The sequence below is a fragment of the Fringilla coelebs genome (assembly GCF_963513975.1).
Source record: "Fringilla coelebs genome assembly, chromosome: 7".
In the NCBI taxonomy this organism is placed as follows: domain Eukaryota; kingdom Metazoa; phylum Chordata; class Aves; order Passeriformes; family Fringillidae; genus Fringilla; species Fringilla coelebs.
Genome location: NC_140035.1, coordinates 15,250,882 through 15,277,964, shown reverse-complemented (window position 1 = coordinate 15,277,964; position 27,083 = coordinate 15,250,882). Strand labels below are relative to the sequence as shown.

Genomic DNA, 27,083 nt, shown 5'->3' with positions numbered 1-27,083 from the left:
TTGTTCTCCAACCTTCCCCATGCATCCTTCTCCTTCCCTCTCTTGCATTCTTCCTCCCCTCTCATCCTTCCTTCCTTTTCCCATCTTTTCTCATCGCTCCTTCCCTCTCATTCTTCCTTCCTCCTCTATGCATGCTGAGTGATCTGTGTGTTGCATGGATGTGGGATGGAGGGAGGCTCAGGAGACCATTTCCATGGAGGATTGATCCCTTTTCTCAGCAGAGTGATGGTCAGGGCTCCCACTCAGCTCCTCCAGTGATGGGAAGCCCCTGGCCCTGGTTACAGACTCCCCTGGCCACGCTTGGTTTTGTATCTCATCCAAGCCTGGCACTACTTGCTGGTGGGGTTTTCATTGCTGGGCCAGTTCTGGACCCTTGCTGCATCCCCTCCAAGCTTTGCCCTGACCATAGCTCACCCCTTGGGAAGCAAGGGCTGGTATGCAGCTTCACAGAACCCAGATATAGCCAGTTGTCAGCCCAGGAGGGTCTCTCCTGTGTCAGTTTAGGGATCCCCATGTCTTGGTGTGCAGCTGAAGGGTGTGGGCTGCTGAGGCTGGATTTTATGCAGTGTGACTTTTGCTCCTTGAAGGTGAGTTTGCCCTGGGTGATGTGTGCTGGTGACCTGCTTGGTGCTTGTGCACCCACTTGTTGCAGGGCAAGGAGAAGGTGGGAGATGGAGTGGGGAGTCACCATCTTTCTGTGTGACCTTTCTCTCCCCACTGGCATCTTGGGTTTCTCCCCAGGAGGACCAAAGAAGTTTGAACCCTCCCAGTCCTCAGCACAGAGTAAGGTATTTTATGGTACCCATTTGGGGTAATCAGGCAGGATGTGGGGAGCAGTCTATGCCGGGATGGGGTGAGTTGGGCTCTGGTGAGGAGCAGCACAGGACAGCATCTGTTCCTCATGCAGGCAGGAAGAGAGTTTGCATCTTTCTTCCCTGGGTGTTTTGTGTCCCCGTCCATATCCCAAGGGCCTTGGGATGCTTCTTTGTTCTCTCCTGTCCACTGTAGGGATATGACCTGGGTCTTGCCAGGCAGTAGTTCTAGAATCTCATGGCCTAGAAGCAGCTGCCTCCTGATTTGGTCTAAAACCTGTCTCCCCAGCTGCAAAATTACCTGTGTGTGCCATTGCTCCTGTTTCCTCCTTTCCCAGCTGTTGTTCTCCCTGCCCTTCCCCAGCCCTAGAGCTGTACTGAATCTGAGGGCAGTGGGTTGGTGCTAGGTTACGCACTTAAATGAGCAGCAGGAGGAGTGACAGTGCCACAGGTGTTGGGTGAGAGGGAGAGGAGTGGGGTGCAGGCTCCTGCTCCCCCTTTGTGAACAGGAATCTGCCATCTTGCAGCCAGTCACGGCGTCCTTGGGAGACCAGTGACAGTACCGTGGCTAAGGAGGCTGTATGTCTGCTGAGGGGGCAAAGCAAGCTGGGGAAAGGAGAGTTTGTTTTTCAAGCATAGTTTCCATCCCATAAATCACCCAGGGGGTCGGGGGAGCCATGCTCAGAGCCTGGGTTTCCTCCAGGCTTTGCTCCGGGCGGCCTGTGAAGTTTCCCACTCTCCGCTCCTGAACAATGAGTCCCTTTTTTCCCTTCTCCTCCCTCCCCTCCCTGTGGCCCCTGCCGCTTTCCATGTCTGGGGAGTGGAGCAGCCAGGGCTTGCTGAGCTCCTGGGTGTCCCAATGGGCCAGATCCAGCACCCTGTGGTTAGGTGACGTGAAGCCCTGGGGATGGAGCAGGGGAGGGAGTCCCATGCTGCAGATGCGTGATGTGCACTGATAGCCAGGCTCCATCCATGTGCCATGTTTAGTGCTTCCCAAATGAAAACTGCAAAGCAAGGCAGGCGTGCACAGCTCGAGGAGCCAGTCCCTGCCTCTCTGAAGTGCTCGGGCCCTGCAGCTCACTTTGGAATGGGCCAAGGGATCCTCCTGGTGATGCTTCTGCAGTGTTCAGGAGAACCCATAGTGCACAAAGTGGAAGGAAAAAAAGAAAATATGAGAGTTTGCTTTTTCCCCCCCCCTGTATCTCGTTTTTCCCTGTGCTCACAACTGCAGGATTCAGTTTCTTCTTTTTTTTTCTTCCCTTAAAGTGAAGAGCAGGACAAAAGATATGGGGTGGCCCTATGCAATGCTGCCTATACCTGCAAGACAGCTTCCCAGGGACCCTCGCGGTCCCCTGTTCTCTCCACGGGTCTTTTTAATGGCCATCTCCCGTGCCGGTGAGCACCTGCAGAAAGGATCGGGAGTTGTGTTTCAAAGCTGCTCTTAGTGGAATTTTCCAGGCCGCCTCTGCGGCTGGAGCCAGCCCCGTTGGCTCGAGTCCCCCGCCTCGCAGCCTGGCCGCCTCTCCCCCCGAGCCGCGATTTTATTGTTGTTGCCATTCACTGGGCTGATTATTTAGAAATGCGCCCAGGCCACCTCCTTCCCCGCTGCCCTCCCAGCCCTTGCCCCGGGCCGGGAAGGCTCTGGTGTGTGTGCCGAGCAGCGAAGAGGGGAGGTCAGCGGGTGCGAGGCGTGGGTCCCATGTGGAGCCCCCGGGAGTGAGGGGAAGCAGCTGATGGCTGGTTTTCCTCCGCCAGCCCGTGGGAAAGGAGTTGGTGTTTGAAAAGTGCATTTCCTGGAGCGTGATGCTGGCCTTTCTCCTTTTTTTTTTTTTCTTTTTTTCCTTTTACTCTTTTTTTCTTCTCTAATGTGCTGACCAAGGGGAGCACGAATGCTAAACGATTGTGGGAAAAGTAGAGGGGACAGTGTTGTCACCTCTGCTAGTGGGCAGGAGTGAGAGTCTCATGGGGCTCTGAGCTGTGCCCATGGTACTTGGTTTGGTTGCTGTGCACTGAACTCAGCAACATCACCCATGAGCCCAGATTAACCTCTTAACCAGGCGAGGTGGGATAGAAAGTGTGTTTGTGCACTGTCAGGTTCTGGGAGAGCTGCCCTGCCCTGTGCCAACTTTGTGTTCTTGGGCTTTATCCCAGCCCAGGGGATCTCCACAGCCCAAGAAACCCAATCTTCTGTGGTGACCTGGTCGCTCTGTTCTTTCCCCCAGCCTGTGAGCATTGGTGGCTCGTACTGCTGGGATCTGGGAAAGATGTTTGGGGGGAGATGGAGGGGAGTTGCTGATCTCTCCTTTTAGAGAGGCTTTGCACTGGGGACAGAGCAGCAGTGTTTTTTTAGGGTTCCCTGCACCATTCCTCTGATGAGTTCTTTCTTCTTTATCCAGTGCTCCCTCTGCCTTGGGGATTCACAAAACCAGGCTTTTTCCACTGCTGTGGTTGAAGCCACATCTGGCTGTGGGTGCAGGGATGCAGGCTGAATACAGCTGTCCTTGTGCTGTCTGATTTGGTCATTTCCCACTATGATGCTGTTGGGAGGCCCCGTTGCTTCTCTCCTCTGCAGGGATGGGCTGTCTGGACTAATCTCAGGATGCTCTTGCCCCTTGCACCCACTGCTGGAGGCTGTTGTCCCCGAAAATCTAATGGTGCTTGGGAGGGCTAGTGCAGCATTTCAGCCACTAGCCACAACCCTACCTTGCTCTATCACCTGTCAGTGTTGTAGGGTATATCTGCTCCAGCTACCCATCCTGGTCTGGGGGTTTGGTGCAGGTGAGTGCTGAAGCTGAGACCTCTCAGGTCAGGCCTGAAGCATCTCCTGCTGGTCCCCATCTCAGCTCCTCACTCCTCTGCCACCCTGTGCTTGCCCTGCAGGGGTGCAGTCCCGGGAGAAGCCTCTGGAGGAGAGCGCTGTTCCTGCCCGCAAGCGGACTCCCAGCGACAGCCACTATGAGAAGAGCTCACCAGAGCCCAGCTCGCCCCGCAGCCCCACCGTGCTCTCACCTGAGGTGGTCAGCACCATCGCAGCCAACCCTGGAGGGAGGCCCAAAGAGGTGGGCTGGAGTAGAGGGCTGCTGGGCTTGGGGGGTGGCTGACTGGGGAGATGTGCCTCTGGGGTGGGTGGCTTGGTCAGCATTCACAGCATCCCCAGAGCTGGGGATCAGTGATGCTTTTTGAGGTGGTGGTGGTAGTTAGCAGGGAGGAGGTGAAACCTTTCCCTTTGCACCCTCTGCCCTCTCCTTGGGGTGTCCTAGAGGTTTGTGCCCATCATAAGGATGGGACTGACTCTTTTCTCCTGCTCTCCCCAGCCTCACCTCCACAGCTACAAGGAAGCTTTCGAGGAGATGGAGGGTGCCTCCCCCACCAGCCCACCCTCCAGCGGCGGTGAGATTTCTCCCCCCACCCCAGCCTTCCCTGTGTCACCACAAACCCCTTACTCCAACACCTGTAAGTGCCATGCCTCCAGGAGGCAGAGGGGCTCGGTGGGTGGCTCTGGGCAAGCCAGAAATTTGCCAAGGGTCAGACAGCTCCAGGTTCCAGACACCCACCGCCATCTTAACCACTCCTCCTCTCCATCCTCCTTTCTCCTCCACATCCTGCCACTCCATGCTGCTGTCAGCATACCACTTACTTCAGCATCACATGCTTGGCACTCTCTTCTTGGCTTTTTCCCACCCTCCACTCACTGGGGTTTTATATTGGTGGGATGAGAAGAGAGGCATGCTATGACCCCATCCCATCCTGCATCTCCCCATTTTTCCTACCGGCATGGCATGAAGAGAAGCAAAACTGCAGTGGCAGGCGAGTGGGAGAGAGGCAGGAGGGACTGAACATCAGGAGGGCAGACTCACACCACATCACTTCTTGCTCACAGTGTCAAAGGCAGGAGGGGCAGAAGGCTGGGATGCTCTTTGCATGCAGCTTGCTCCTTCAGCGCAGCGTCTCTGTTCTGGCTTACCCTGTCTCAGTCACGGTGGGTTTGTGTGGACTGGGTTTGTGTGACCAGCTTGAGCAACGAGCCCTGAGGAGCAGCCACACGTCGACACAGCACGACTCGGGCCAGAGCAGTGCAACGGAGCAGCCAGTTCAACTGGGAAACCCATTAAAAAGATGACAGCCCCCCCATCGCCTCTAAAACACTTCTGTAGGCTGAAGGCTGAGGGATGCTCTAGGCTTGGGGATGCTTGGGCTGAGCACAGCCCCTTCTGATGCCATGTCCTGGTTGCAGTGAAGCCACCTGCCCCCCACAGCTCAGCCTACGGGGCTTGGAAAAGTTAACAGTTTTCTTCTGTGCTGTTGCTCTTCCTTCCCTGCAATCCTCTGATATTTGAGCCCTGTCTCTCGGGATGAGGAGACGAGTGTGGGAGCATTGCCGGGGTGTTTGGCAGCTCGGAAATGGCCCTGTTGTTCCTGGGGACTGAGAGCTCGGCCCTGGGGCAGCAGCAGCTCCTTTGGCAGTGGGTCAGTGGCTTTGGGAGATGAGTCACTTGCAGAGGTGACGGGAACAGCCTGGCTGGGGTCGTGGCCCTGAGACAGTGCTGCTTATCCAGCACCAGCCAGGGAAGCATGGGAAGCTTGAAGTTGCAGCTTTCAGCCTTTGCCAAAGTGGCCTTGAGGGATATGGGAGCAACTTCCCTCTGTTGGGAGATGGTGGTCCCTGGAGAATTCCTGGCCCTGTGAGGACCCTGCTGCTCATCAGCCAACTGAGGTGTGAGCTGACATTGTGCATTGGGGTCAGCTGGATTTGAGGGAATCAGACACCCACTGGGGAAGGTGCTGCTGTCTTAGTTTCCCAGGAACTTGGCTGCTCAGCTGCTCCAGCCCCAGGCTGCTGGGTGGACCTGGCATCAGGCAAGGGTCTGGCTTTCCTTTGGACCTCCCACCACCCACTGCCTCCCAGCCTCGCCACAGGCCCTGTGCCTGTGCCACCAGTCAGAGACATTCAGACACTGCTGGAGGCTCGTGCCCTTTGGTCTCTCTTGCTGAAGGTGATGCCCTGAGGTTTCCCCTGATATGGGAAAATACAGCATCAGGGAGATGGGGCAAACCCAGTGAGTAGGAGGGGAGAGGAGGTGCAATCTGCTTGGGGTGGTCTGCCCTGCCCTGTGAAACCCCACTGGCATCCATACCATAGCCATACACACATACACAGCTCCTCCTGGTGTGTATGTCTGGGCACAGGGGTGCAGAACTCATGTGCATTGCCACCCCTCTGTGTGAACATCCTCATCCACCCATTGAGCTGGTCTGGAGGGCAGGGGCTTTTTGGCAGTCCTTCTGTCCCTTTTGTGGGGCTGATGAGCTGCTCTGGGACAGCTGGGTTCCAGCTTGGCAAGATGTGGGAATTGGCAGAAAGGAGTTCAGGTGTGGGAGAGCTGGGTTGGGATGGCTGCTCACATAGGGGAAATTAAAGGGGCTTCATGTCTTTATGGTGGGACTTTATGGGGATGGTGCTGGGAGATGGGGTCTGGGCCTGTCCTGATGGGAGTTGCCCCCTTTCTCCATCCTGCCAGCTTTGCAGTGGGGCAGGGTGCTTGTTCCCAGTGACCCCCCACCCTGTGTCCTCTCCCAAATGAAGAGGGGGATCAGCATCCTTCTGCAGGGTGTTGCTTCATGTGAGGGCATCTCGTGTTCTCAGCAGCCCTTCCTTGCAGCCAGTGGGTGGGATGGGCTACGGGGTTCTGAACCCGTGGGCAGCTCCAGCCTTTCTGAGGCATCACCTCCCACCCCTCCACTAACCTTCTTGTGTCCCCTGTGCCAGCAGTGCGTTCTCCCCCTGGCCTGGCCAAGACCCCGCTCTCAGCACTGGGGCTGAAACCCCACAACCCGGCTGAGATCCTGCTGCATCCAGTGGGAGGTGAGTGCGGACATGAGTGGGGACTGCAGGCAGGTCTTTTTGTGGGGGCATCTGTGAGGATACCCTGGAAGGGTCCCTAGTTTGGAGAAGGCACTTCCACCTCCCTTTTGGGGCCAGGTGGCTATGGGGGTCCTTGTTGCCTTTTGTGGGGCCTCTGGGACTGTGTAAGTATGTGGGATGTTGGTGCTGCTCTGGGGGGCTCCACACAGTGGGGTCTTCAGCAGTGAAGGCTACTAGATAACCCTGTGGCCCTGTTTCCTGCCTAACCCCATACTCTTCCCTCTCCCACCCTCCACATTCCTTCTCCTCCCTAGGACAGCTGGAGACAGTTTGCTCTCTGGGAGTTGAGCCTGTCAGCCAGAACAATATCCAGAGCTTTTTCCATCCTGGACAGCAATCTTTTAAGTGCAAAGGCCCTGCTGTCCTGGGGATGTGTCCTGGAGTAGCCTGCCAAGCCAGACCTTACTGCTCCCCAACACCAAAGGCCCCTTCCTGAGCCAGCTCAGGGCTGAGTGTGACCTCCTCAAACCCATCTGAGCCTGGGGGCCACAGGTTGATTGAGCTCACACTGCAAGACCCTTATCCCTCTGCCCTCAAGGGTGAGCTGATGCTTTTTTATGCTTGCTGGGCTTTTTGGAGCAGCCCTTTGGTTTCTCTCTTCTGCACTGTTCCATCTTTCCCATCTGAAGCCAGCTTCCTGGGCTCTGGACATCATTTCTGGGATGTTGATGTGATGTGGTGGTGTCTGAGTCCGGGTTTCAGTTTGGGGCACTTCCAGTGTTGGGAGGTGTGGGGCTCTCCTTTGTGCTCTGTGTGCCCCTGCCTGAGCAAGGCAGAGCTGCTTAACTCTGATTTCTCTTTCTGTCTCGCACCTCCCTTCCTCCTCTTCCCACTCCCATCACTCCCCTGCCCCTCCATCTCTCAGAGCTAGAAGGGGAAGCGGGCGGTGACTCTGAAGAAGGTAAGAAAGGCTTTTCTTTCTCTGTATCTCTCTTCCTCATGCAGCCTCACTCTTGGGACTGTCTCTCAGAGCAGGCCCAGGAGTCTGTTCCAGCAGCCTTCCCTTGCGCTGTCCCTCAGGGATGTAGGAGCCTGAGTCTTGCCTGTGCTGCTCCCTTTAGAGGAGGGCACAGCATGCCTTGTGTCATGGTAGGATTTCTCAGGGTCCAAGTTGGACCTGAAGGTCTGTCACACTGTGTGGCAGTCATCCCTGGGGACTGAGAGCTCTTTGTCAGTGAGTCGCATCCTTACTGGTGGCACGCTGGGGATGCTGGCATGCTACAGCCAGCTTTGGATGAGCCTGGCGGGGATCTGGGAGCAACAGCCCCAGTTTTAGCCTCCTTCCCTCCCCTTTTGGCTTTGCTGTTGCCATTCAGAGTGAAAATAAACCAAAGTGCAGCACAAAAGGTCAGCAGGCGCAGAGGCCACCAGTGTGTTGCCAGCACAGCCGGCTGGGCAGCGGTGCAGCACCAGCAGCTGGTGCTCATCTTCTGCCCATCAGGCAGCTGCCCAAATTCCCCCCACCTCTCCTGTCTCTGGGTTGTGCCACTTTGGGGATGCCAAGGATGGGGCTGAGCTGGGACATCAGTCCAAGTGTGGCTGTGCTGACGGCGCAGGCACTGTGGGTTCTGGGATGGCACATGTCGTGTGGGGACAGAGGATTTGGGAGTGGCTATGATTCCTTGGAGTGCTGCCTGCTAGGTAACAGTTGTTGGGTGGTTTTGCTTCCTCTTTTAATGCATTTTTGCGCCCTCTGAGCTGGGATGAGGAACTGTATGTTCAGGATGGGTTTTGGGTAAAGTGTGTCTCTTCTTGGTGGGTGTGGTGCTTCCTCTAGCCCTAGCAGCCATCAGCATTTCTCCTTGGAAGTTTCTCAAATGCACACAAACAAAACCTGAACACTGTGTGATAGTGGAGAAAGTGTTTGCTTGAAAAAAATGTTCTACTTTCAGAACTGATTTTTCAGTTATGGCTTTTTGGATACATTAAAGGAAGCAAAGCTGGGATAAAACTAGGCTTTTACCCTGTAAGTTCTCCCAAGCTTTACCATTTCTGTGCAGCTTTAAGCCTCCAAAGACTCAAACATTGCCTCTCATCTCCTTCCCACCCTCAGGAACTCAAGCTGTCCTACATCTCTGTCCCCTTGCATGATGGTTGACCCCCAAGCAAGGATGTCCAGTGACCCTGCACTGCTCAGGCTGTGTGGCCACCATAGGCCTCTTGCCCTGCTTCATCCTCTGGAAAATGACATTTTTGGGCATTTTGGGGAATTTACAGTTCTGAGAAGGGACTGGTGTTTTGGCTTACTGCTGGCTTAGGGCCCTCTGCACTTAGCCACACATTCCAGGAGCCACACTCCAGGAGGGGCAGTCCCTGTCCCTCTGTGCTCTGCCTAGCAGATCCCAGCTGGAATGGCTGCCCTCTGTATGGGGTTGGAAGATGCTTTGGCAGTGTGGGAGCTCAGGATGTGGCTGTCAGCTCTGAGGAGGCTTTAAAACAGCCTGACACAGATGCAGCACTGGGGATTTCTGGCCAGCGTGCAGCCCTGCTTGGATTTGGGATTCCCAAACAAATGCCCATCTCCTTGGTGACTCAGAATTTCTGTATTTCCCACCCATTTTCCCATCTCCAGAGTTCCTTCCAAGAAAACACAAGGAGGCAAGATCAGATTTTTTCAGCCTAAAAAAAATCCTGCCTGAAACTTCTAACTTTTCTTTTCTCCTGTCCTGTGTTGAATCAATGTACTGGAACCTGTGCCCATGGCCACACACCTCCCTGTGGCACAGCCCCCAAGCCCCCTGCTCCTGCCTTTTTAGGAGGGGCTGGCATTTTCACAGCCCTATGGTCCTAACCTCTTGCAGGCTGACTCATACGTACTGTCTGGCTAATTTTAGTCTGGGCTGGGGAGCTGGGAAGGGGAAAAGTGAGTAGCTGTGAAATTAATTTAATTACCTAAGCTGCAATGGATTTCTTGCAGCTGCCCTGGGTAGGGCCTCATCCCTGTCACTCAGGATGTCCTGCCTTAGATGCTGGTACCCAGCCTGTGTAGAGGTCCATGGTCTGGTTTTGGCTCACATCTTTCCTAGGGTTTTTAGCCGGGGCCATCAGCCCAAGGGAGGGACTCCTCCTCCCCCCTCCACAGACAGATGGGGCACAGAGATGCTGTGGGGGAAGGAGTGGGACCTATGACAGTCTTTTTCCTTGCATGTCTCTGCTCCAGCTCGGAACGTGGAGCTGTGCATTGGCGTTACTGACTGTGAGCAGGCCAGCTTGCCAGCAGGCTGAGCCAGAGCCCAGCTGTTATGACTAATAATAACAATAATAATGTTTGTAATGCTAATTACTACTGCAGAGCTGCTTTGGGCATGGCCAGCCTGGAGCCAGGGACCAGCAAGGCTGCTTGGCCCATAGGATTTGATGCCAGTGGATCTTGTGTAGGGCCAGCTGAGGTGTGACATGGCTGCAGGGCTTGGGGGAATGGGACTGAAGCTGCAGCCCCTTCCTCTGGTGCAGCTTTGGCAGGGCCTGTGGAGGCTGTCATAGGGATGGGGTCCAGCCTGGGTGGAACAGGGGGGAGGGGGCAAGGTATGAGAGAGGGCTGGGTCTGGTGTCTGCCATGGCTGGTAATGGCCAGCCCAGCCCGCTGCTCCTGGCACGGGACAGCTTGGCGGCTCTAAAGGAAAATTGCTTTTCTTGATTGTGCTCATGGGCTCTGGTTTCAAGCTGGGCTGGGAGTGAAAGTGTTGGATGCTGCAGTGGAAATTGCTGGAGTTGCCCTCTTGTCTGCTGCTGGAGATGACTGGCAGAGGTGGGCCACAGAGGGCAGGGATGACAGGGCATTGTCATCAGTCCTGTGTGAGTCAGCGCAGGCTGGGCAGTCACTGGCTCTATTTTTAGGGGCTGTGGATGAACAGGGAGCAGGACGTGTTCTCTGTGGCATCCTGGGTGGGAGGGACGCTGACTCAGAGCAGGGTGAAGGGGCTGTGGCAGGCAAAGGGATCGTGGTCCCATGTTCCAGTCCCCCTCAGGGAAAGAGGTGACTCCCTTCCCCGTGTCCTGGCTGGGGTCTTCAGCATTCTTGAAGCAACTTCAAGGTCTTGAAGGAGCCAGATGTGTTTTTGTACAACCTCTGGTGGAAGAGGTAGGGAGAAATGTTCATCTGGCGGAGATCAGCTCAAGAACCTTCATTTATGTGAAATGTGGGTCCTGGGAAGGGTGTGGCCCCTTTCCCATGCAAGCTGTAGGCTCATCTGTTTTCACTTCTCTCTTGCTGCAGAGCCCAGGAGCTATGTTGAGTCAGTGGCACGCACGGCCACGACGGGCAGGGGAGGGACACTGCCCGCTGCCCAGCCCGCTGCCCAGCCCGCTGCCCAGCCCGGAGGCCCCGAGGTGCCCACCAGGAATGGCACTTTCTCCAACTCCTTCATCGCCCCCAGCCCTGTCTCCACCAGCAGCCCTATTCACAGCATGGATGGGTAAGGCAGTGGGAGAGGTCCCAGGGACTGGTGGGGCTGGGGCTGAACCCTGCCTAGTGCACAGGCTTAGAATCACAGTCACAGAGTCACAGAATCATTAGGGTTGGAAAAGACATCCAAAATCCTCAGAGTCCAGCCTTTGACTGAATACCACCAAGCCAACTAAATCAGAGCACTAAGTGCCATGTTCAGTTGTTTCTTGAACATCTCCAGGGATGGTGCTTGTTCCCACATGGAAACTGCCTTTGCAAAGACCCACATCTCTCCATGCAGGGTTTGGGTATCCTGGCCAGCTGTACACTTTGGTGTCCTGAGAACAGAAATCTGGGTCACTTGCTGGTTACTTGGTGATTACTGGACCTCAGAAACCTCTCACCTGGCCCCTGGAGTGGGAAGAGGGATGGGTTGTGCTAACCCCTAGCCCTGCGTTAGGCTGAGCATTAATCCTCTGGGGTGAGATGGAGCCATTGTCCCTGTCCCCTGTCTACCCTGCCCATGAGATGTTCTGCAACCACACAGGCTGGCAGGGAAGAATAAATCAAGTGTTTGCTGGGAGTAGAGCTGGAAAAAGGCTCTGTTCCCCAGAGAGTTATATTTTGAGGTGGAACTGGGATTCATGGTGGAGCTAAAGCTGCCTCTAGTTGCTTCCATGAAGCATCCCATGGTTGCCTCTGAACAACCAAGTAGCTGACTGGCTCTGTGCCTCAGTTTCCCTGTGTGCCACAAGCAGGAAGGTGCCAGTACCAGTCAGCAGCAGGAATGAGCAGTGGAGTTGAATTCTGCCTTTCTTTGTCTCTCCCTAGGGCCTCCCTCCGCAGCTACCCATCAGAAGGCAGCCCCCATGGCACGGTTACGCCTCCCCATGCCTCAGCTGAGCCCTTGTACCGGTCGCCTGTTGGCTCACAGATGCCCTCTGCTCACAGCAGCTACCAAAACTCATCTCCATCTTCATTTGCAATGGTCCAAGGAGGGGTCCCGAGCTCGGCATACAGCAGCCCTGACTACCCTGATGGCCGAGCTGTCCTCCAGCCAGAACCCCAAGCTCGGCCACAGCCACAGGTCAATGTGGTGGGGGTCCACACCCTGCCAGGGAGCCCCCGCAGCCTGCACCGGACAGTGGCTACGAATACACCGCCCAGCCCTGGCTTCGGGCGAAGAGCCATCAACCCCAGCATGAGCGGTGCTCCTGGCAGCCCCGGGCTGGGCAGGCATGCTGTGGTGGCCCATGGCAACCTGGTGGCCCCACCAGGGAGCCCCAGCCTGTCCAGGCACCAAGCAGCGGCAGCCACATCCCCTGGCAGCCCCCTGTATGGCTACTCCAGCCCAGAGGAAAGGCACCTGACACTCTCTCGGCAGAGCAGCTCCTCTGGCTACCAGCCTCCCTCCACGCCGTCCTTCCCCGTCTCCCCGGCGTACTACCCCGGCACGAGCACGCCGCACTCCTCCTCCCCAGACTCGGCTGCCTACCGCCAGGGCAGCCCCACCTCGCAGCCTGCTCTGCCTGAGAAGCGGCGCATGTCAGCTGGGGACCGCTCCAACAGCCTCCCCAACTATGCCACTGTCAACGGCAAGGTGTCCTCACCCCTCTCCAGTGGCATGTCCAGCCCCAGCGGTGGGAGCGCTGTCGCCTTCTCCCACACTCTGCCGGACTTCTCCAAGTTCTCCATGCCAGGTAAGGGATGCTCTTGGAGGTTCCCGCCTCCCCCTGCCCTACTCGGGGCTCTCCCCTCCTCCTCCTTGCTGGCTGTCAGGAAAGGGATTGCAGCCGTGTCCTGATTTACCCCTCCTGTCCATCCGCAAACCAAAGGCACCGCTGGGGCTGGGGCCATTTCCTGCGCTTTCTGACAAATCCAAACAGGAAAAACACCGACTAGCATCTCTGGCATAAACAGCTTCCAGAGATGTGTATGAGGAGATCAAAGCTCCTGGAGGCGATTTTTCTCTGCCGTGGGGATGCACTGACCTCTTGGCCCCGTTCCCAGAGGGCTTTACCCCATTGGGACCCCGCTGCGGTGCTGCCTTCTCATTTCCAATGGTGCCGTGCCCCGGGTGCCATCCTGCCTGGTACGCTTTTGCCAGCTCTGGTTACAGACACCTTGGTGACGTCAAGATTGGGCTGATAAGAGCAGGGGAATAAAGCTGTGGGGCAGCGGTGGCTCCGGCTGCTGGGCCAGTTTCTCTGCTGAGCAGGCAGCCCTTTGTGGGCACTCTGGCACTCGTCCTGGCCCTGTGACTCCCGTGGCCAAGGACCTTTCCCAGCGGGGAGGCATGAGCAATTAAAACCCGTAACAATTAACAAGGAACTTGGAGAGGGGAGTGAGCCCCCTGCCTCTCTGAAGGTGACCAGATTGCTGAGGGCTGATAATGTGTCTCCAGCAGAGATGCTATCCAATCCTCTTGGTTGTTTGCCTGGTTGTTTTTGGAAAGCAGGTGGTTGTAAATGTTGCCTGAGGAAATGACAGCTTCACAGCCAGAGGACCAGCTCCCATTGGGGCTGTGCCTCTGGTGGGCACTGAACAAGGCACAGTCAGGCTGGGGCTGCTTTGCCTAGGGTAGCTAGTTCCTCTTCACAGAGCAAAGATAAGGGAAGACATTTATTTTTATGAAGTGTGATCCAAATCTTGAACATTAGAGAGCAGTGAAGGTCTTCTGAAGTCAGGATCTCTCCGGCACCTCCAGACATACCTCTTTCCTCCAACAGTTTTTATTTCACCTGGCCAGCTTCTTTTAATTGAAGAATCTCCATTTTGTCTCTGGCTATGTGCCATAGGGGCTCATCTGACACACAGCCCTTTGAGGCCCCTTGAGCTTGGATTTAGCTTTAGATGCCCAGCAGCCCCATAAGCTCCAGGTAGTGATCAGCCTGTCTGGGTATGGTGAGCTGGGCTGAGGTTAGTGCAGTGTGCTGGATCTGAAAGGAGGTGGACGTATTAATGCTTTGGCTGGATGCAGAGTTTCAGATACAGCATCTTTTAACTTTTTTCTTGTTTTTTCTTCCCTTTCTGCAGACATCAGTCCCGAGACTCGTGCCAATGTCAAGTTTGTGCAGGATACTTCCAAGTACTGGTACAAACCAGACATCTCCAGGGAGCAGGGTAAGTAGATGACACAGGGGTGAGAGTTCGGATGTGTCTGGCATCACAGGGATTAGCAAGGGTTGGATGGGGGTTGAAGGCCATTCAGCTGCAGGTTTGTGTGATGTGGGCTTTTCAAACCTTGCTCTTGGTAGAAGAGCTCTAGTCCCTGCAGTGTGCTGTGGATCTATGTTTGCAGTTCAGGGTGCAAAACACCTGGATCTTGAGCAAATAATGCTCAGAGGTGTCTTGGAAACATGGCTAAAAAGAGTGGGGAGAACAAGGAGGCAGCAGGATGCCTTCAGGGGCATGGTCACGGCATTTGGGCCTTGGCTCCTGCTTGCTCTCCAGTACTTGGTTGCTCAGACATAGGGTGGGAACTGGAGATGCCCACACAAGGGCAGTGGAGGTGGGGGGAGATGAGCCTGAGCCTGGCAGCCCACTCAGACATGCAGGAGGCATGGTAACATTGTGGTGCCTGGCTATGAGATATGGAGCTGGGGCACCCCGTCCAACCCACACCTGCTGGTGTCTTCAGGGTGTGTTGGTTCTCACTGTGCCTCTCTGAGCTCTGCCATTCTCTCCTGCAGCCATTGCCCTGCTGAAGGACAGGGAGCCGGGGGCCTTCATCATCCGAGACAGCCACTCCTTCCGGGGAGCCTATGGCCTCGCCATGAAAGTTGCTTCTCCCCCTCCCACGGTCATGCAGCAGAACAAGAAAGGTATTGTGTGCCCTTCTCCTTCCCACGCTGAGATGCTTTCCATCGTTCAGCCAGGGCGAGCGGGCAGCTGGGGCTGCTGAGCCAGTCATGCCCTTGGGTATGTGCTGATGTGGCAGGATCCCTGCCTCCCAGGGCACAGGGAGGTACCAGACATCCTCTGCCCTGAGCTGTGGAGGGCTCAGGAGCACCTACATCTTGGACATCTGGATAATGAAATGGGTACAGCCTCTCCAGCCCACCAGCACTGTGGGGGAGCTTGGCTTGGGGTTGACATGTGCAAAGGGACAGATTTGAAGAGGGTGTGTGTAGTGTTAGGGACCTGTCTCTTGAGCTGGAGGAATGGTTCCTTAATGGTACTGCATAGTAATAGGAGGAGGGTGGCTCTGGTGTGAGAACCTCTCATCTCTTCCCAGGAGACTTGACCAACGAGCTGGTGAGACACTTCCTCATTGAGACAAGCTCACGAGGTGTGAAACTAAAAGGATGTCCCAACGAGCCTAATTTTGGTAAGTGTCCCCAGCGTGCTTTCCACATGTAGGGTTGGGTTGGGAGAGCCTTGCCTTCACCCTAGTGTCAAAGCAGAACTGTCTGGGAGAGCCTGTTACTGCTTCTTGTCCCTGTGTAACTGAATCCTGTGGGCTTTTGGAGCCTCTGTGTTCATGCACACTCATGAGAGCACACAAACGTTCCTGTATGCATAGGTACATACCTTTCTACACATACATGTAGGACAGCTGATGCTGCTGGGAGGGTGGAGGGCAGGGGCTCCCCTTGTTCCATTTATTCCATGTCTAATGTTGTCTGAGGAGCTGCATGAAGACCTTTGCTGCATTTTTTGTTCCTAAAGTGGCCCTGGCACCTCTGTCCCCTCTCTGAGCCATCTGTGGAGGGCTGCTTGGAGGTTCAGTGAGAAGAACTGCCACATGTGGCATTAAGACCATTAGTGAAGAAACCCACCTAAAAGCCTGCATCCGCCCAGAGCAATGGTGACCTAATCAGGGAAAGCTGGAGTTTCTTGTTCCTTTCCTTGGTTAATGGTTATCGTACCTTGGATTGTGCGGTTCCATAGTCCAATGATTTTGCAAAAGGATCATTGTATTAACCCAGCAGGTGCAAACAATTCTTCATTTGGCAACCATCTTCCATCTTCCCTCTCTCCCCAGGCTGTCTCTCAGCGCTGGTGTACCAGCACTCCATCACGCCCTTGGCCCTGCCCTGCAAGCTGGTCATTCCTGACCGAGGTAAGAGCATCGCATCTGTCCTCACAGCCTGCAGGGAGGGGGTAGGTTTCCAAGCAGGGAGCACTAGTAACCATCCCATGTCTTCTAGATCCCATGGAGGAAAAGAAAGACTCTGCGTCAGCCACCAACTCAGCCACGGACCTCCTTAAACAGGGTGCAGGTGAGTTGAGAGGGGTTTTCATGGGGTGAACTTGGCTTGGAGAACTGCTTGACTCCATGTCTGCTGTCTCCCTTTCCAGCCTGCAACGTCCTCTTCATCAACTCAGTGGAGATGGAGTCTCTGACGGGCCCCCAGGCCATCTCGAAGGCTGTTGCTGAGACGCTGGTGGCTGACCCCACGCCCACAGCTACCATTGTTCACTTCAAAGTCTCTGCACAAGGCATCACCCTAACGGACAACCAGAGGAAGTAAGAGCCTCCATGGCCACATCTCTGGCCAAAAGCCAGTGTTGGCTCATTCCCAAAGCCAACAGGGCTGTGATTCAGGAAGTGTGTTGGTGAAGGATGTCCCTGGGATGGCATCAACCTGGTCATGGACATGGCTGGGCTTTGTCCTTGACTCTTGGAACATCCTATGGGGTACCTATGGCAGTGTCCCCTGTGCTGATGGAACTGGGTTGTGGTGGGACAGTGGTGGAGCTTCCCTGGCCCTGATATTCCCCACTTTGTATTTCAGATTGTTCTTCCGAAGACACTACCCCCTCAATACTGTCACCTTCTGTGACTTGGACCCCCAGGAACGAAAGTGAGTGCCCTAACTTGGGGGGAGCGCATGACCCCCAGCCCTTTCACCCCTCTAGCCTCCTGGAATGCTTGGAGCAGGGTCTTTGCTTGCTCTCTCCTCTGCTCTTGCAGAGAGCAGGAATGCAAGGTCCCCTTGGATACTGTGGTGCAGTGCCAGCTTCTTCTGGTGACTTTTTGGTGTCTCCAAGCACCTTCCTGCTGAGGGAGAGGTGCATCATTTTTCCATAAAGCCAAGCCTGTGCAAAGCCAGGCTGGCCTTCCAGCATTGGTGTGGTGGCCCCTGTCATGGGCCTGTCTCTCTGTGGGGTGCAGGAGGGACCATCTCTCACATCTTCTCTTCTCCTTGCAGGTGGACTAAAACTGATGGCAGTGGCCCAGCCAAGTAAGTACTTCCTGTGCTTCCCAGCAGATTCCTCCCAGCTGCTGGGAAGGTGGCTTCTGCCTGTGTTTAGGCATTGGCTGGGAGATGCCCTGTGCAGGGCATCCTGGCTGTGCTTGAGGTGGGCTCAGCTCCTCACTGCCGCAGTGTTTCACCCAAGCATGAGATCATAGTCTTGGGAAGTCTGGATGCATCTTTTAGCCCCAAATTCCTGGTCAGAGCAGGCATGGCTCTTGCTGAACTGGCCAAACTGGAAACTCTCCCAACACTGGGAGAGTTGGGGAGTCATTGGGAACCAGCTTATGGAGCAGAGCTGGGGTTACACTGATGGCATGTGAGCTACTGATCATCTCTTCCCTTTCTTCCTGTCCTGACCCATGGGAGCACAGAGCTGTTGGCTGAGCCCATTTGCAGGGGCCAGCTCCCACTAATTTTAGCCATTGTGTGAGCAAAGGGGTTTTTATTAGGATGTCCAGCTGCTGGGATATTTCCCCTCCCCAATTAGAAATGCCGTAGCCTGGGCCTGTCTCACATTCTGTTCCCCCTGTATTTATAACTTGAGTTTGCACATTCTAATTAAAAAAAAATAAGGGACATTTTATTCATCAGGGGAGAGACAGATAGAAATAACCAGATGGTCTCATTCAGCTTCCTGTGTCCTTGCATGGCCTTCATCTCTTAGAGGGCCTGCCCCAATGGCCAGCGCATCTCACCTCTGGCTTCAAGAGGCCAAACCAAGGCAATGCTGTGCTCATCTGGAAGGTCCCTTCTTTGGGACAGACTTGGGAAGGGTGGCAGAGGTGTTCAGAGCAAGGGCAGTTGGGTCAAGAAATGATTGAAACTTGGCCATCAAAGAAACTGAGCAAAGGGAAGAGGAGATGGGCCTTCCTGCAGGCTGGTTTGGGATGTATCCCTCTGTGTTGTGAGAGATGGATGTTAAAGAGGGGAAGTGGGACAAAACCATGTTGGAAGAGGGTGGTGGTAATCTGTACAGGAGCAATATTGAAGCTCTTGCCTTCTCCCCACACAGGCTCTTTGGCTTTGTGGCCAGGAAGCAAGGGAGCACCACAGACAACATCTGCCACCTCTTTGCTGAGCTGGACCCAGACCAGCCAGCTGCAGCCATCGTCAACTTTGTCTCCAGGGTCATGCTTGGCTCCGGCCAGAAGAGATGAGCTGGCACTTGCGGGTGATTCTTGAATTTTGGAGAAGGACTTGGAGCTGATCCGAGAAGGAGTGTGAGGAAGTGCATTGTGGGAGAGGGAAGTGATTTGGGGGGGGGGGAAGGGTTGGAATTTTGGAGGAAAACAGCAAACAACAAAAAAACACCAACAAAACCCCTAAAAACTCAACACAAGCCAAACACACACGTAGAGGAACCAAAGCCACGCACCTACGAAGGAGAGCCACAAAGTCACGCCAGACGGGATGCATGTCCCATTGCAGGGAAGGTGACCAAAGCAAAGGCAGCAGTGAGGGGTGTGTTTCCAGCTTTCAGCATCATGGCCTCAAGTGGTGACATCCATTTGGGACTGAATGTGGGACCATGACTGGTGTTTTCCATCTGGAAAAAAAAGAGGCAACTGGCAAAACCCATGGAAGAAGCTTCATCCCAGCAGCTCCATCTGCTGTGTGTTTGAACTGACCTGTAGGAGATAATGGCATGCACTGGGTCTATGGGACACCAGAGGAGATGCTCTCAGAAACCTTCCCTTGTCCAGCTGCAGAGAAGGGTCCTTACTGGTCCCTGTGCATCCCCTAAAACCTGCTCACGACCTGGTAACTTGCTGGGGACATGGGGAAGTTGGTCCTGAACCTTCCAATCCCTGGGGAGCTTGGCCATGGGCTGACCTTTGCTGACCCAGAGGCCAGCACCAGCCACAGGTGAGATGCTGTGAGTCTACCCAGAGAGGGGGGTCAAGCTGTTTCTCCACTTCCCCAGGGGTTCTTGTTCCCCCCAAGCCTGTGAGGAGGTATGGGGGTTCCTGCCACCCAGCACCTGGGAAAGATGAATACTCCCCAGGAACCTGGAGGATGCAGAAAGTTGCCTCCTCTCCCATCTTCCCCTTTTCCCTCCCATCACTAGTCCTCTTTGACAGTTTTCTCCTGCAGCCTGTCACATTCTCTTAACACAAAAAAAGCAAAAGAGAAAGGAAAGGAATAGTTGTAATAATAATAATGACTATAATAATAGCAGATGCTGGCACAGGTGGGTTCCCTGTGCAAAGCAGCAGACCCGTGGCTACCCCTATCTAGCTCTTCGGAGACACGCAAGCGGTTTTTAAATTGCATGGACATTCAAGTTGCACGAAAGGCAAATGACTACAAGTAACTCAGGCGCTTTTTTTCTCCTTTTGTTTTGGAGGCCACGTTAAAAAAAACAAAAAAAAGAAGGAAGAAAATAAAGAAAAAAAAAAAAAAGAAAGGGGCCTGCAGTGGCTGGGCAGCTTTGGCTCAGTGGGGAGGTAACAAGTCCTCTGAGAGCCACCCTGGTTGACGCATGTGTACCCCCTAAACCATCTGGTTGGAGGTTGTGCCCCTGAAATGCACCATAGTTCTGCAGTGAGTTCAGTGGTGCTGGCTCTTCCCTTAGCTTTGGTAGGCGAGGAGGGCAAGTTGGGTGGAGAGAGGGGCAGAGGGCCTCTGTGCCACTGCAGGGGGAGAGATCGTGGTGGGGGTGCAGCAGGTGGAGGTCCCAGCCCTATGGTGCTGGGGAGGGGGCAGAGGATGTTTTGGTCACATGTGCAGGTTTAGGGCAGGCAGAATGGTCCAGCTGGAGCTGTGGGGTCATTGCTGAGCTCTCTGCTGCAAATATTCCCCCTGAGAGCTTTTTTGGACAAAGTTTTCAGTGCAAAGTGGCCCAGATAGTCTTTTGGGGACAAAAATTAGACACATAGCACTGCAGTCCCCTGGAGAGCTTGTCTCCCGTGGACCACCCTTGCCTTGATAGCTATAATATATATATACAAGCTGTACTGACAAAATACTGTAAGCTAATGAAATTTTAAGGAGGAAAAAAAAGGTTAAATTTACGCTCCAAAAAATATTTATTTTCGCCATATCGCTTTCTGCGCATCATATCTCCCCCACTATATCCCCCCCTTCCCCTGCCCTGGGGAAACACCTGCATGTTAAAAGAAAATCCAGAGCAAGGCAAAATACAGATGGGGGAAGAGGCGGGGGCCCCTGTGTGGGGTGGCTGCGTGTGAGCAGTGCGTGTGTGCGGGGTGTGTGTGTGTGTGTGCGGGGGAGTGCGCGGCCGCACAGGGCTGCCAGGGCCACGGGCTCTGCTGATGTACTGAGGTGTGAAAGGAGGGGTAGCGAGGAGTTGGTTGTGAGATGGTGGTGGGACAGGAGTTTCTGGGAGGGCTTTCCCCTCCCCGGCTCCCTGGCCGCACGGATGCAGAGATCTTTTAATTTTTGACATGTCCAAAAAGTGATTCCCTCCTTCTGCGAAATTCAAGCGAGACAAGAGATGATCTCACCCGTAATCTCCTCACCCTGCCATTCACCCATCAGAGAAAACACTGTGTTTATAGATATATAAAGATATATTTTTGAAAGCCTCTATTTTTCAGACTTGGTTTTCTCACTGCTAAGAAAAGAGATTATAATAATGTAATTTTATTTTAATCTGCTGCCTTGGAAACCGGTGCTTGGAACTCTTATATCTCTTTTTCTCCCCATACAAATGAAGCAGATCTAAGCACCCCAGAGATGATGCATAGAAGCCAACCCCAGCAGATACCTGCCAATAGCATCACACTTGCTTCGGGCCCTGAGCCTCTCCCGGCTTCCCCACTAATCCACTAGCTGAAAATTTAGACTGTATCCAAATCTCAAACACTAACAAAATCATCAGATGATTGTATTATTTTTTTAACACACAGCTAATCACCTTTCAATGATGTAGCCGGGTGTTTATCAGCTCCCTCTAAAGGCACTTTTTTTCCCTTTAGCTCCCTTTTTAAAGAAGGTTTTAAGGTGTAACAACCCTTTCTGTCCCCGGGAGAGACCATCAGCAGCATTTAGGATTGCCCAGGTCCTGGGGCTGGTGGGGACCTAGTGTTGATATTTTTTCCTTATGAAAGGGACAGAAAATACTCTTTGGGTTTTTTTTTCTTTTTTTTTTTTTTCTTTTTTAAAGTGCAGTCATACTATTTGAGATTTGAGCTTGTATGAGTTAAGCCCAGCATATGTTTCATTGTAATCACACTGCCGTTGTCAGCAGCCGGATGGTATCTCTCTCGCTCACACACACACACACACACACACAAACACACACATCCCTCCTTCCTACACAAAGAACTGCATATATTCTTGCCAAAGATATCCTTAAAAACGCACTTTTCCCCACATATATATAGATAGATATATATTATTTTTTTTGTGTGTGTGTAAATTTATTGTACGTGCCCTTTTTGTGTCAGTTTGTTCTTTGGAGAAGCCCGTCCTGCCTTTGCTGTCGATATTGCTGTCTATTGGGAAATGCTCCCTGGGGAGGTAATTTGCTGTCTGTCCTGCTCAGTGGCACCTGCAATGCACAAAATGTGGGGTTCCCATTCAATGGGGCTGCCTCTGGCTCTGCCCCTGGGAGCTCTTCTGGGAGATGATCCATGTCATCAGCTGGTGATGGGATGTACCACTGCATCGTCTTCACCAGCCCCTCATCACCGGTGACACAGCAGGGTTCATGGTTTTGAGCAGAGTTTGGGGTTGCTCTGAATGCAACATTTGCTGGCTGCCTCCTGGTCAAATTACACATGGAAAACAAACCAGGTAGGGAGAAAAACCCAACCCAGCCTCTGGGCATTGATTTTTTCAGTGAATTCAACCGCCTGAACCAAAGCGCAAAGTAAATCCCCACCCAGCAGGTCGGGCAGGTAAAGAAACCAGTTGCCCCAAAAACCCCAGACAACAGCACCAACAAAAGGCAACCCTTCCCATTGGAGCAGGCAGGATGATCAGACAGCAAAGGAGCCCGCAGGGGCTTGTTTCATTTTGTTCGTTTGTTTTGCAAATTGCGAGGTTGGTTTGGGGTTACTATTTTTTTTCTTTTCCTTAAAAAGGAAAAAAAAAAAGAAAGAAAAAAGGAAGCAATATGACGTTTCTGTTGGCGGATCCTGTGCCGCCGTGTTATGCGTGGGGTTTTTTGTTGTTGTTGTTGTTGTTGTTGTCTTTGTTACTTTGGGAATGTTACAGATTTATTTGCTAATCAGTGTTAACAAACAGTTTCAAACTTTTAGACTTGCCCATTTATGTGTATTTATATAGATGGAAAAAAAAATACATTATATTTTGTATCTTTATGCCCATAATGTTGTCGTGCGTGTAAGGATGGCTTCGGTCGCACCATGTCCGTGTATGAATGTCACTCCGCTGTTGTCTTCCCATTGTACAGATGTCGGATTCTTTGCAGTTCATTGTATTGCTTTATAAAGTGGTAAAAACAACAAAAAAAAGAACCAGTTATATAAAATATACTGTTGCTTGGAATGCCAGCTTGGTGTTTGGATTACTGGAAATGTATCTTGAAATTTAAGGGAGCATAGGAATAAATGCTCTGGTGTTTTTGCCCAGGGGGAAAAAAAACCCAAACACAAACCCCTATGAAAAGCTGGTGGGCGCTGTGTTCTCTGGGCTGTCGTTCCCCCGTTCCTCGATGGCAGACTGGGGCCCCCGGACAGACGCCGGGCGGTGGGTGTGGGAAGAAGGAGGGGCTGTGCTGCTGCTTGTCAGCCTCCAGCCGCAGCTTGTGTTCACCAGATGCTGGCTAACCAGACAGCCCCCAAACTTCCGACACGGCTCCAGCTCCAGCCTGGGCTTTTGTTTACCAGCAGGGATCTCTCCAGCTTGCCCTGCAGGCACTGGGAGCTGTTCAAATCCTGTTGCTTTTTTCCAGGTTGCCTTTAGGTGCTGTCTGTCCAGCTTTGGGCAACCCTTTTGGGTCCATCTCCCGCAACAGGGTAGGATGATGCTTGTGTGGGGTCTTTGCCTTTGCCGAGATGGCAGTTTGGGCTCTGCTCCCATTAAATCCCACTCCCTATGCCTTTCAGAGCCATCCTGCTCCCTTGTGCCTGGCAAAACTTCCCCCAAAGTCTCAGGCCAGGCTTTTCCAGCATTTGCGGAGCATTTCCCAGCATCTGTCAGAGCACTCAGCTCCTGGCTCTCAGGCTCCTCTCCTTCCCCTCGTTGCTGAGTTGGTGGCCAAGACCCAGCCCCCTGGATGGATTGAGTTTAATTATACAAGAAATGTCAGCCAGAGCAGCGGCAGTTTCTCTGGCGCCAGCACTGCTGTGGCTCAGAGGCTCAGAGTTTCTCCCGGGGGCCGGCAGCACTAAAAATACCTCCTGTCTTTCTCTAAAATAGCTGCAGGGCGAGGGGCGGATTGCGGGGACTGCTTGAGTGGGGACCCCGTGTTGTGGGGCTTGTGCCGGGAGGCAAAGGCAAGAGAGGTAAAAAAAGAAAGGGGCGGAGATGGGATGGTTTCTCTGAAATAGCCGTGGGGCTGTGGGTGGGCACCCAAGCGACCAAGTGCCCTCCAAGCCAGGCTGCACCACGGAACCTTTGAGGTACCTGGCATCTGCCAGCCTTGGCCTCAGTTGTCCCTCATCTACCTGCAGGCAAGACAGGACCTGCAGCCTCCTTGCCCTTTCTGACACTGCAGGGATGGTGTTTTCTTTCCAGCTTCTCTTAGTTTTGTTTCTTCCCTGATTCCTACTGGAATCCCCAGGACCCAGCAGCAGCCGCTTTCCCATTCCTACAGTTCCTGGCCGGCTGGGATGGCCACTGCTGAGTATTCCTGGGCAGGGAGGAGAGGCAGTGAGTGCCTGGCGAGGTGGCGCACACAGGCTATTTGTTGCAAGCCATAAACTGCCTCTCATTCCCCCCACCCCCCGCCTTTTCTGCAGTTAATTCCCCATTTCCTTTCCAAAATTCCTCCGGAACTTCTGGTTTGTGTTTTTCCTCAACATGTTCTTATCTGCCACTCATTTCCCCTCACCAACTCTGACAGCACAGGCTTTTCAGGGTCTCTCTCTCTGCAGATTGCTGCTGTACCCAGGCCAGGCTTGTGGTTCTGGTGTGACCACTGGGAAAGGCAGGTCCCACCAGCTTCATGCTGGGAAACCTTGCCCCTGTTGCATCTTCCCTTGTCTATCGATTGCTCACCTTCAGGTTCCTAAATCAGTGGTTTTTTTTCATTACAGCCCCAGCTCTGGGGACCTGGGGCCATCCAGAGAGTGTTTCTTGTGGGGCTCTGAAAGGTCTCTCTCTATTTCACATGCTGTTTCAAGAGAAAAGAGTGGGTATGGTGTCAGTCAGTCAGGAAACCCTGGGCTGAGAAACCGTGGTGGTGGGTCTGCTCCCCTCTCCCCCCATTATTTTTGGTTGCCTAAGCTATAAGCAACCCTCAGATCTGGAGCAAAACTAGCAAAACATGGTGGGGCTGGAGAGGTTTAATCTCCCTTCACTTCTTTTATTCTTTCCCATGCTTCTCAGCAGTGCTGGGTACCCTTCAGAAGCGTCCTCAAGGGAAACAAGAAAGCATGACACAATATGGCTTTTTCTGAGTATCATGTCTGGGCAAAGGCCAGCAACCAGACAAATTCCACAGGATGGGAAGGGTGGAGCAGACCTGATGTGGGCAAAAGCCACCCTGGGGCTGGTGTTACCTGTGCTCATGCTATGCCCTCGGGAACAGAAGTGAGCTGCAAACCCTGCTGTGGTGTCTAGGATGCTGCTGCTGAGTTCCTGCTTCCTTGGGTGGCTCAGCCAATGCAATGGGGACACTGAGACCGATTGATAGAAAGGCAAAGGGCCCCTTGCCCAACTGTCTGGGGTTCCTCTGGCCACACAGACTGGGGCTGAGCAGCACCAGACCAGAAAGAGGGCTGCCATCCAAACCAGCAGGGCCTGGAGAAGTCTATCCTACGAAAAAGAAGTAAGAAAAGACAGCCCAGAAATTACTCTGGGGGCATCATCATCGCAGGAGGATGTTACTGCTCAGAGAAGGGCCTTAACGTGCTGCCTGTGGTGTAGGGATTACCCACTCTCCGTGGCTGTGGAGGACAGGAAAAGACAACAGAAAGGAATTTGGGTTAAATATGGAAGAAAGAGGGACAATGTGACGCTCAGGAATGGTTGATCTGGAGAGGGAGGGAAGACAAAACCCTGCTGGATGTGTTGGAGGAAGGAGGGAGGGAGGGAGGGAGGGAGGGAGGGAGGGAGGGAGGGAGGGAGGAGAGGGGCTGGGCTGGGCTAGTCTGTCTTTAGAGCACAGCGATTGGAGAAGGGTGATGGGTAGGACTGGGCTGTCCTTCTGCTTTGTGAGGTTCGGGCTCCATCTACAGGGATGTGTCTCCAAGCGATGGAGCCTTGGACTGCTGCATGCCCAACGCCGGGCAGGAGGTGATGTGTCCTTGCCTGCAGCCAGCTTCTTCTGTGGCTCCTCTCCTGAGCCCACCTCTGAATTGTCCTCCTGCTGCTCTGCTCTTATCTCACCTGTATGAACCCAGGACACCTGGGTTTGTACAGGTGAGATAAGGAGATGTCCTGAGATGGAGAGATGCTCAGAGGCAGATGGGTTTGTACATCCCTGGGATAAAAGGGCTGGGAGCCAGCCTGGTGGCTGCAGGATGCAAATGCAGTCAGGGCACTTTGAGCTGGGTGCAGGGCACTCACTCCCAGCACTGCTGGTCCCAGACTTGTGTGCTTTGCACAGCCTCTGCCAGAGCCTGCTTGTCTTTCACATGAGTGCTGCCCAAAGACTGTCCCTGTGCAGGGCTTCAGTGCCAGCAACTCTTCCCACCCCACAGCAGTACCATGCAGCCTTGGCTCCCATAGGACCATGCAGCCCAAGCAAATCAGGCAGGTAGCCTAATTCAAAAGCTTAGATGAGTCAAAACAGCACTAGACAGGTCTCTTCTCCCTGGTCAGTTGATGCTCACCATGTCCAATGGCATGCCCAGAGAAGGGCAATGAAGCTGGTGAAAGGTCTGGAGCACAAGTCCTACGAGGAGCAGCTGAGGGAGCTGGGGGTCTTTAGCCTGGAGAAAAGGAGGCTGAGGGAGGACCTCATCACTCTATGCAACTACCAGAAAGGAGGCTATAGCCAGGTGGGGAGAAGTCTCCTACCCAGTTACAAGTGACAGGACAAGAGGACATGGCCTCTAGTTGCCCCAGGGGAAGCTTAATTGGATGTTGTGGAAAATTTCCTCACCAAAACGGTGGTCAGGCATTGGAACAGGCAGCCCAGGGCAGTGGCTGAGTCACCATCCAGTGAGATATTTAACAGGTGTGTAGATATGGCACTCAGGGACATGGTTACGTGGTGGACTTGGCAGTTCTGGGTTAATGATTGGACTCAATGATCTAAGGATTTTAGGACCTTAGGATCATTTAGGATCCAACCTAAATGATTCTATGATTTTATATCATTGTCCTTCCTTGGATGCCCCTTGTGCTGGCAGTTTTAGGCAGACATGAAGTAGTGACAAAGAAGAGTCCAGGCAGTCCCAACATGCTACAGCCAGGCTAAAGAAAGCAAAGTGAGTCATGCAGGGATGTGAAGCAATTTGTTCACAGCCTCTGTGCCCCAGCACAGGGCAAGAGTTTTTTCCTAACACGCTCAGTGGTTCTTCATTTACCACCTCACTCATGCTCTGCCTCATGTCTGCTTCCAGCTACCTCCCAGATGGCCTCTAGCTGGCTGTACCCACAAGTTCTTGGAACTGTCCTCTGCCTCCTCATGCCTTGATGGTCACAGGGTGAGT

At 53.6% G+C, this 27,083-nt stretch overlaps 1 protein-coding gene across 19 annotated transcripts in view; it reads left to right on the top strand.

The window, feature by feature from the left end:
• Positions 1-22,811, top strand: part of TNS1 (tensin 1) — a 54,925-nt gene extending 32,114 nt beyond the window's left edge. For 8 of the 19 annotated variants that reach the window (XM_084209832.1, XM_084209823.1, XM_084209831.1 and 5 more), the window contains 15 exons: positions 3,693-3,871; positions 4,127-4,265; positions 6,580-6,675; positions 7,601-7,636; positions 10,952-11,150; positions 11,954-12,822; positions 14,159-14,245; positions 14,815-14,946; positions 15,360-15,452; positions 16,110-16,187; positions 16,276-16,347; positions 16,427-16,595; positions 16,864-16,932; positions 17,281-17,313; positions 18,341-22,811. In XM_084209832.1, the coding sequence (XP_084065958.1) occupies positions 3,693-3,871; positions 4,127-4,265; positions 6,580-6,675; positions 7,601-7,636; positions 10,952-11,150; positions 11,954-12,822; positions 14,159-14,245; positions 14,815-14,946; positions 15,360-15,452; positions 16,110-16,187; positions 16,276-16,347; positions 16,427-16,595; positions 16,864-16,932; positions 17,281-17,313; positions 18,341-18,485 (2,396 nt within the window). In that variant the 3' untranslated portion in view covers positions 18,486-22,811. The remainder of the gene's footprint in view (positions 1-3,692; positions 3,872-4,126; positions 4,266-6,579; positions 6,676-7,600; positions 7,637-10,951; positions 11,151-11,953; positions 12,823-14,158; positions 14,246-14,814; positions 14,947-15,359; positions 15,453-16,109; positions 16,188-16,275; positions 16,348-16,426; positions 16,596-16,863; positions 16,933-17,280; positions 17,314-18,340) is intronic. The other 11 variants (XM_084209824.1, XM_084209821.1, XM_084209826.1 and 8 more) reach the window with 7 other exon arrangements.
• Positions 22,812-27,083: the final 4,272 nt, after the last annotated feature.